We start from the raw sequence: 10,491 nt of genomic DNA on the forward strand, positions 1-10,491 counted from the left end.
CGGCCCGGACCCTCACAAAAGCTGATTTTAAATCAGTCTGTCCTTTGTGGCGCCCTAAGCCCTCACAAAGGCAGACTTTTGTGGCTGCAAAAGCTCTTACAAATGCCTGTCTTTTGTGGCTGCAAAAGCCCTCACAAATGTCAACCTGTTTCAGCCAATTTGTGGCTGCAAAAGCCCTCACAAAATTTTGTGACCAGCTTCTTTGTGGCTGCCAAAAGCCCTCACAAAATCCACCTTTGTGGCTGATTATACCCATTTGTGAGGGTAAAAGCCCTCACAAAATGCTTGTTTTCTTGTTGTGCTCCATGTATGATGACATCAGTCCAGAATGATACAAACATTCTCTAACTTACTGACCATCATTCTCCAGCTTTGTTACATCATTCTCCAGCCTTATATCATCATTCTTCAGCCTATTTTGTGCAATTCAAAACACTATATTGAACTGATCTCATCAATCATATATCTAAATATTAAAGAATCATTAAAAAAAATCATAGCTTGACAAGAATGAAGAAATCCAGACCAGTCAAAAAGAACTCAAAAGTGTTCAAAGACTTGAACATTTTTTAATCATAAAATGTGATCTTTGGTCAAATCTAACACATGACAGCAAAGCACATCCAACGACTCTTTTTGACTGCCATTAAACATCCTAAAGCCTATAAAAGGAAGGTTAAACTCAAGGAAAAATTATAGCTTCAAGTACTAAGCAATTGATTACTCATTTTAATCATACTTGAATTTCTCTCACTCACTTACATTGAATCAATTCTGATTTTTTCCATTCGATTGCTAGAATTATTTTCGTATATTTCTCTATCAAAGAATTTAATCTCAAACAAGGGTTGAGATATCTCAGATTCTAACAAAATAATCCAATCATTATTGTAAAACTCGAACTATAAGAGTTTAGTATAGTTTGGGTAGATTGTAAGAAATCCTATCAAGGTTAATAGGTGACCTGGTTGAACTCCTTTCTGGAAGGAGGAAAGGTTTTAACTTTGTAACAGATCAAGGTTGATCTGAGCTAGGTGAGGTAAAACCAAGAAGGTTATTTGTTTTGAATACTTAGTAGAAAATCTCACAGTTGTGAGGACTGGACGTAACCCGGGTTGGGTGAACCAGGATATATCCTTGTGTGGTATCTCTTCCATTATCTATTTACTTTCATTTTGTTTGATTATCAAGTGAAATAGATAAGTTAAATTGTTGATTTTAACTAACCAAGAACATTCTCCATTTTCTAGTCAGAAACCAAGAACGTTCTCTGTTTTCTGTTTTTACAACCAAAATCAATCTTGAGTTATTTTCTTAAGTTTTTAATAGGAAATTTTAAATAGGAACATTTGCAATCAAACCCCCATTTCTTGTAAATCGACATTGCTACTTCAATTGGTATTAGAGCTCGATCTCTAAAGTTGAGCACCTAACAAGTGTTAGAGGAAAAGAGTCAGGAAGAAGAAGTAATGTCAGAAGCCAACATGTGCTTAATGAAAAACTTAGAAAATAATGAGGTAACCATTTTTGAACCATGTCCTATTTGTGAACAAATGGAAAAAGAATTTGATAATCTTTTATGTGACTCAAACATTCTTGCTAAAAAATGTGGTTTATTAAAAGAACATCTCCTTGAAGAAAAAGAAGAAATCATTTTCTAGAATGTTTAAAAATCGTTCTTGCTTAAAGTCTGCAACAATCTGATTTAAAAATGTTTGAACAACAAAAGATTTTCAAGAGATACCCATACAAAATCATTTTCCAAAATATTATGAAACTGAGGAAGAAAATACCTCTTTAAAAATAGATGTTAATGAATTGAAAAATGACTTAACCAACTTGGTAAATACCACTGAAAACTTTCAAAAGAACATGCAAGAATCTCAGCTTGAGAAAACTGATAAAACTGAAAATCAAGAATGTTATACGACTCAAAAGGAGAACATTCTTCTTAAAACAAAAAATGAAATTCTCAAAAATGACTTGGGAAACTTCATCAAATCTACTGAAACCTTTCAAAAAATCATGGGATCTCAAGTAGAAATTTTTGATAAAGCTAGTCTTGGTTTTGATAAAACTCAAAAAACAAAAATGCAAAACCAAATCTTTATATTGTGGTAAAATTGGACATCTTAAATTTGCATGTTATTTTAAGAAAAGAGATGAAAAAATCAAGAACAAAATGATCTTTAGAAAAGAAGAATGTTTTGAAACAAAAACATAACCTTCTCCAGAAAACTTGAAAAAAGGAGAACGTTCTCCAAGTAGTTTGAAAAAGGGAGAACGTTCTGGAAGTTTATCAAAATCAATTTCAAAGACATTTAAAACTCATATTTTGAAATCTTCTCCAAGATCAACAACAAAGTGTTCCTATGTTCCAAGAATGGCCACTTCGAGTAAACTTGCTATTTTAAAAAGAGATCAAGTTTTAAAAAATATTCTAAAAGAAGACATATTAACCATCAAGGACCCAAACAAATATGAGTACCAAAATCATTACTAACTTGTGATGCAGGAACACCACCCAACCATCAAGAAAGAACATTGATACATGGACAAGGCATGCTCAATACAAATGAATGGAAAAGTATGGTGCCTCCTCTCATTACAAAAATTTGGAGTGTCTATAACCTTTGGAAATATTAAAAAATCAAAGTTATTTATATCAAAAGAGATGATGAGGAGGAAGAACAATTTGGATAGTCACAACAGATTGTTTCCTAGGAAAACGAGACTGAAAATTAGTCTTCATTTCACACTCCTCATAGTGTTGAAAAATAAGTTTGGGGGAGAAGGCATAAAATTTGCTTTCAATGTTTTTAATCTTGGCTCTATTAGAAAATATCTTTAACATACCTTCATATGAATTTTTAAAAAAATAGAAAGTAAAATGTAAGACCCATAAATTTAAAGTACCATTTATGTATTTTTGGTGTATTTTGGATTTTGGCTCGAAGGCTTTTTAGCCAAAGTTAATAATATTTTGAAGATATTTGTTAAAAGTAAGTAATATATATATATATAAAAATATATTTATGTTTATATATGTTTGTTTGGAGAGAAAAAGGAAGGAAAACTAGAAGGAAGGAAAAAGGAAAAGAAAATAGTATAAAAGGAAGGAAGGAAAAAGGAAGAAAGGAAAAACAAAGGAAAGAAAAAGAAAGGAAAGAAAAACGCCATTTTCCATCATCTTCTTCCTCTGTCCGCGGCCAAATTCTCTCCTTTCTCCCGTTTTCGTTTTCGTCGCTTTCTTTTCTTCAAAACTAGTAACCCAAGGTTGGGTGAGAGTTAGATCAAGGTTTTCGCAACTCCACTCTTCCTCTTTGATTCGAAAACGAAGAAAAACGGTATTTGAGATCCAAACACAAACCCCTCCGTTTCTTCTAGATCCAAACCTCATTTCTCGAAGAGATAGAAGGGAAAGTTGCTCACCACCACGCTACGGTGCTAGGGGACCTATTTGGAGGCGAAGTTGCGAGCGGAGATTTTACCGGAATTACTCGCGGTACCGGAAACGCACGTTAAAGCTAACGTTGAGGTAAGGGCTCCTTCCAAACTTCTAGCTTGCATTAGGGACTTATCTGTAGTTGTGTGGGAAGGAATTTGTTAGGGTTAAATGTATCGATTTGGGGAAAAACGAAACTAGTGCGTTATGGGTAAAAACCTTAGAGTTAGGTTTTGTTTATAATGATGAATGTTTCGTGGTAAATGAAATTTGATGTATCTGGGTGTTATGTTGCGTGATTTGTGTTCGTTGTATTTGGTGTGTTCGTACTTGATGTTTGTTAATTGGTGTGGTTGTTGTGAATTATGGTTTGAATGTGAAAGTATGTTTGAATTTGTTTCTGTGGAATTTGAAAACCATTAGAGTTAAACGAGTATTAAAAATGGGGAATCTTTTAATACCTCGGTTTACTTAATGTGCAATTGAGGAAAAGGTTTAAGTTAACTGGGCGTTGAGAATGGGGAATCTCTCAATGTCTCGGTTACTTAACTATCGTTTTTGAAAATCGTTTCGGTAAATGAGTATTAAGAATGGGGAATCTCTTAATGACTCGTTTACTGAATGTTTTGCGAGAAAATCGTTTAAGTCAAAAGTATATTAAGAATGGGGAATCTCTTAATATGACTGTTTGCTTAACGTTTTGTTTTGAAAATCATTAAGTTAAATCGGTATTAAGAACGGGGAATCTCTTAATGACTTATTTAATTAATGTTGTTTGAAAGTCGTTTAAGTTAAATGGGTATTAAAAATGGGGAATCTTTTAATATCTGCATTTGCTTAACGATTGTTGTGAATGGAGTCTGTGTATGCTCATGCATTTCATTTGGTAAATTGTGTCGACCCGTGATAGGTGACACCTTGGTAAACTGTACTGACCCGTGATAGGTTGTACGTTTACGATTTACTATTTAGTAATTCGTGTTGACCCGTGATAGGTGACACCATGGTAACTGTACTGACCCGTGATAGGTGGTACATTTACGATTTACATTTTTGGTGAATTGTGCTGACCCGTGATAGGTGGCACCTTGGTAAACTGTACGGACCCGTGATAGGTTGTACGTTTGCGATTTATATTTTAGTAAATCGTGTTGACCCGTGATAGGTGACACCATGGTAACTGTACTGACCCGTGATAGGTGGTACATTTACGATTCCCGCTTTTTCTTTTAGTAAATCGTGTTGACCCGTGATAGGTGACACCTCGGTAAACTGTACTGACCCGTGATAGGTGGTACGTTTATGATTTACGCATTTTAGTAAATCGTGCTGACCCGTGATAGGTGGCACCTCGGTAATTGGTACTTTGGCCTGCGATAGGCGGTACAATTATGATTTACGGCCCTTCGAGGAGGGTTTTGGTTTGGAATTCCGAGTCCATGCATTTTGGCATATACGCATTGCATTAGGGTGCCTGGCACGCGAGTCATGTTTGATTTGAGTTTATGATTGAGTGATTCGAATTTTGATTTATCGTGATAACTGAGATGAAGGTGTTAAGTGCTATGTGTTGTGTATTGTGTGTGAGTATGATGGTTATCGAACCTTTGTGTGTCGTAGTAATCGCGTAGAAATTGCTAAGTGTTAAGTGGTGAACTTGATTAGGAATGACTTAGGTTAATTCATGAATTTTTGGAAAACTGATCAGGGAAATCGATTTCCCAATCGATTGGATGGGTAAACAGGGACTTGGCCAATTCACAAAATCGATTAGCCAATCGATTTTGTAAATCAGCCTTTTTAAAATCCCTTTCGAAATCGATTGCCCAATCGATTAGGCCTTAAGTCAGGGGCTCAGGAACCAATCAACTCAGTACCCACTCAATCGATTGCCAAATCGATTGATTCAGCCCAGGATTCTGTTTTCATTAAAAACCTTTACCCCAATCGATTTCCCAATCGATTGGCTCAGTGAAAATCCTCAGTTTGAGGTAGATGATTGATCACTCATTAACTTATCCATGTCTTGACTTGTTATGTATTAATTAGGAGATTGAGAACCTCATTTTACTTTCATTTTAATTGGCAAAGTATTGTATGAACTTTTAGCATATTGGAAATCCTGTTAAGGTGCATGCCTAGTTGAAAAGATATTTTGAGCATTTAAAATCTTACTTGCTATGTGTTAACCGTTATTTTTTGGTTGGTGACCCTTTACAATTATTGTGGAAATCTGGGCTTTGCCCTCAGATGAGAGTCAGGACGGTCCTACCGGTTCGTACCCTACGGACGGGAATGGAGATGGGAACGCGTGACTGCAGTTACGTTAGGAGGATCTCACGGGGCGCGTGGAGATACTCAGGGTGTATAGCTTTTTGGTAGGATGATCAGATTAGGATGTTGTATAGGGACTAGGTGTCCTTCTTTTTGGATTAGAGTATTTTTAGTTTGGAAAACTGTACTTATACTAATATTGTCAGTTTGACTTTTTACTCGAATGGGTTCCATGTACCATTTATGGTTGTGTAAATGTTTTGGATTTATAATTGGAGAACTTTTCCGCTGCTTGTAAATTCTAATGACTCAGTTATTTATCCAAAGGCATTTCTTTATCTATTTCTCTGTTTTATTTTAATTCCTTTTGAAAAAAAAAAATTTATACCCTCGCTTTGAAAAACGGGGTGTTACATAAAACATGCCATACTTTAACATTTTTGAATGTCATTACTATGTTTTGCATGATAAAGAAAGTATGAGCAAATTTGTTTTAAAATGCCATTAAAGTATATTTTCTGAATACTCTACATTGTATAAATATTATATAATATAAAATCTCCAGGTCCAAACTATAGATGAAATCAGTATGCATATATTGTTTGATGAATTTGATGATCTTGATTTTAGTAAAAGAGATAATGAAGAAGAAGAAGAAGAAGAACATTCTGGACAGTAGCAACATAATGCTTCCTAGAAAACCGAGATTGATAAACAATATTCATTTCATTCTCCTCCTAAAAGTGGGAGAAGGATAAGCGATCACCCTAAAAAATCAAGGTTGGTATGAGCTAGTTTTAACTTTGTAACATATCAAGGTTGATATGAGCTAGGTGCTATAAAACCACGAAGGTTATTTGTTTTGAACACTTAGTGGAAAATCTCACAGTTGTGAGGACTAGACGTAACTCGGGTTGGGTGAACCAGGATATATCCTTGTGTGGTATCTCTTCTCTTATCTATTTACTTTCATTCTGTTTGATTATCAAGTTACATAGATAAATTAAATTGTTGATTTTAACTAACCAAGAACGTTCTCCGTTTTCTGTTTTCACAATCTTGAGTTATTTTCTTAAGTTTTTTATAGGAAATTTTAAATAGGAAATTTTAAATAGGAACATTTACAATTCAAACCCCAATTTCTTGTAAATCAACATTGCTACTTCATTTTCTTCATATATTGTATTTTGAGCTAATTTATGTTCCATTAAAAATTAGTTTCAATTGCTTTCACAATAGACATTGGTTTTGCTAATTTTTATTTGTAATTAATAGATAAAATTGAGTTAAAGTTGGAAAACAACTTGTTGTTCCATTTTTGCATCTGTATACCTTATTTTATCAAACAATATTAATTGACTGTCTATTATGTAGAATAAAAATTATATTTATAAACTAGACATCTTAAACTTTCTAAAATGTTATCGTTTGTTCAAATCGAACATTGTTTGATATTTTATTTAAATTTTCAAAGTTATAGTGTTTTTTGCAAGAAAATATTATGAAGTAGTTGAGTAAAAATGAGTATAACATAAACAACATGAATCGGTTTTAAGTGAAATCAATTGGACTTGAAAGCTTATTTTTATTACTGTAAATTTTTATAAGTTTATATTAATTTTAAAAAAATTCGTGATTTTATGAATTATATTGTTTTATAAGTTGCCCTGCATTAGTCATCTTAAAATATTTATATCTTGAGCAAGGAAACTCATTTTTGAGTGAAACTAGTTGGTTCTGAAAGACGACATATAATAATTTTATCATGTTAAAATTTATTATTTTATTAAATATAAAAACGACTTACTAGTTTTTTAAACACAATTGCTCTGTCATAAGAATATTATGTAATGTTGTTAACTTTAAAATAACATAACTTGAGTTATATATATCATTTTCGAGTGATTATCCTGTCCATGAAACGAGTCCTAAATATAATACTCTTGTCCTTTGATGCTAATACATTATGTTTAATTTATTAAAACCTTTTATTTTATTTTTTTATAAGTGTATTCTATTTTATTTTAATATTTATTACTCGCAAAAGGGACGATGCACATTTCACCTGTCCCCATAGGGCAGTGGTTAACGGTACTCATAAATTATAAATAAATAAAAACAATTAGATCGACGTGTCTTGCCACTGCACCATTCAACCGAACCACCAACACAACAACAACAAAGAAAAAGACAGTGTACTCCACACTCTTCTTACCATTTTCAAAAAACCCACCAATTAATAATACCGCGTAACTCAAAATTTCCACCAAACATCAAATTCGAAATTTATCTTCAACCAATCAATTTTAAATCGCACCATATCGTCTTTAAGCCCATCCCAAAGGCCACATTCGTAATAACACAATCTTCTCCAATTTCCTCTCCCGAAATTCTCCGAACTAGCTGTTGGATCTGTGTTGGTGACAATTGCTGCAAGACTTTAATAGTGAAGATGTTGATGAAAATTATATGTAGCAAATTCCAAAGCGTGTTGTTAAACTAGCCTTTAGGTTCGATTTGCCCCCACCAATCGGATGCAAATGAGATAACCAGCGAATCCCCTTCAGGGTACTTTGGAAACCTTGATATGATTTGCACTATCACACCAATAATATCTTTCAATAGTATGTTACAAAATAATGTTACCTATTCTTTTCTCATGCATTAGAAAAGAATAAGTTGACTTAATATATGAGAATAAGTGAAAGAAAATGGATGACAATTACTTGAATTCAGTGTGTGCATTATGTCCAAAGTGACCCTATTTATAGGAAAAATAATGTCACTTGGGAAAGGGTTGCAATTCTTCTTCTGCCACTGTTTGTAAAGGGATATATTTATGTACCGTTCAAATATTTAGCAAATCATTACAATGTTCTAGTGGCAAAACAGTGTGTCTTTTCATGCATGACCCGGGTTCAATCCTTCCTTTGCACCTTTTCATTTTAAATAACCCGTTTTAAAAAGGGAATTTTTCCAAAAACAAATTATAGATATATATTACCAATATTTTGGAAATATCTCACACTACCCTCCCCATAATTTATCTCCCCTCAAATCCCAAACTACCCCTCCAAAATCTTCACAACAACGAAATTTTCAAATCACCCGCATACTTTCCATCTTCTCCCGCACGCTTCCTTTAAGAAAAAAAAGAAAATTGAAAAACCCCCAAAATTTTCAAATCACCCGCTTCTATTTTCACTCAAAAAATCTCTATTTAAACCCTTTTATCCCTCCTCACTTCTCAACCTCAAAAAACCCTAATCAACAACGATAACAAAAAACCTCTTTTCTCAAAAACCTTCCAATTTCCTTCTTTAAAATTCCCAAAAACCAAACAATGCCTTCTCTCCCAGAAGAGCCACTTCTTGCTCCAAACCCAGACCGTTTTTGTATGTTCCCAATTGAATACCCTAAAATTTGGGAAATGTACAAAAAAGCCGAAGCCTCATTCTGGACCGCCGAAGAAGTTGATTTATCACAAGATCTTCAACATTGGAACAATTTAACTGACGGCGAACGACACTTTGTATCCCACGTTCTTGCATTTTTCGCCGCATCCGACGGCATCGTTTTAGAGAATCTTGCTGGAAGATTCATGAAAGAAGTTCAAGTTTCAGAGGCGCGTGCTTTTTACGGTTTTCAAATCGCGATTGAGAATATACATTCTGAAATGTATAGTCTCCTTCTTGAAACGTATATAAGCGATTCGGTTGAGAAGAATCGTTTGTTTCATGCTATTGAGACGATTCCTTGTATTCGTAAGAAAGCGGATTGGGCTTTGAAATGGATCGATTCGTCGGATTCGTTTGCTGAAAGAATCGTTGCTTTTGCTTGCGTTGAAGGTATTTTTTTCTCTGGTAGTTTCTGTGCAATTTTTTGGCTTAAAAAACGTGGTTTAATGCCTGGTTTAACTTTTTCAAACGAGCTTATTTCGCGTGACGAAGGACTTCATTGTGATTTTGCTTGTTTGCTTTATTCACTATTGAGGAATAAACTGAGTGAGGAGCGAGTGAAGAAGATTGTGAGTGATGCGGTTGAGATTGAGAGGGAGTTTGTTTGTGACGCGCTTCCGTGCGCGTTGGTCGGGATGAATGGTGATTTGATGAGCCAGTATATTGAGTTCGTTGCCGATAGGTTGTTGGGTGAGCTTGGTTGTGGGAAAGTTTATAATGTTCAGAATCCTTTTGATTGGATGGAGTTGATTTCTCTTCAAGGGAAGACTAACTTTTTTGAGAAGCGCGTTGGGGAATATCAGAAAGCTTCTGTTATGAATAGTTTGACTGCAAATGGTGGTGCTCATGTTTTCAAGTTGGATGAGGATTTTTAGATCAAGAAATCAGGGTTTTGCACTAATATTGCTATTCCGGATATATTTTCATCTTGTTTAATTAATAATAATATTAGTATTATTTTCCTGTCACCAATTTATCGTCTTGTTACGTTGCATTTAAATTTTTTTGTTTTATCATAATCGTTCCTTGTAAAAATCCCACTTACAAAGTTTAATGGATGATTGTTCTTCTGATTTATAATATTGATGTTCGTCATTATTTGTTCATTTGATTAAATTATATTGTGGTTTTGATTTAATAACAGTAAAAATAAGATTAAATGTAAAAAAATAAATATATTTAATAAATTTATTTAATTTTGATTTTCTACTTTTAGGGTTTTGTTAATTTTCACAATTTTACAGATATTTATTTATTAGTTTATTTATTTATTATTTATAAATGAAAAGAGAATTAAAGAAAGATTTGACTTTA

The 10,491-nt window shown here is 33.6% G+C and overlaps 1 protein-coding gene across 1 annotated transcript; it reads left to right on the forward strand.

Moving 5' to 3' along the window:
- Positions 1-8,955: 8,955 nt before the first annotated feature.
- Positions 8,956-10,257, forward strand: LOC101510021 (ribonucleoside-diphosphate reductase small chain). Its single transcript, XM_004513255.4, has one exon. It carries the CDS (start codon positions 9,063-9,065, stop codon positions 10,050-10,052), a length of 990 nt encoding a protein of 329 aa, XP_004513312.1. The 5' UTR covers positions 8,956-9,062; the 3' UTR covers positions 10,053-10,257.
- Positions 10,258-10,491: the final 234 nt, after the last annotated feature.

Source organism: Cicer arietinum, chromosome 3 (assembly GCF_000331145.2).
Source record: "Cicer arietinum cultivar CDC Frontier isolate Library 1 chromosome 3, Cicar.CDCFrontier_v2.0, whole genome shotgun sequence".
In the NCBI taxonomy this organism is placed as follows: domain Eukaryota; kingdom Viridiplantae; phylum Streptophyta; class Magnoliopsida; order Fabales; family Fabaceae; genus Cicer; species Cicer arietinum.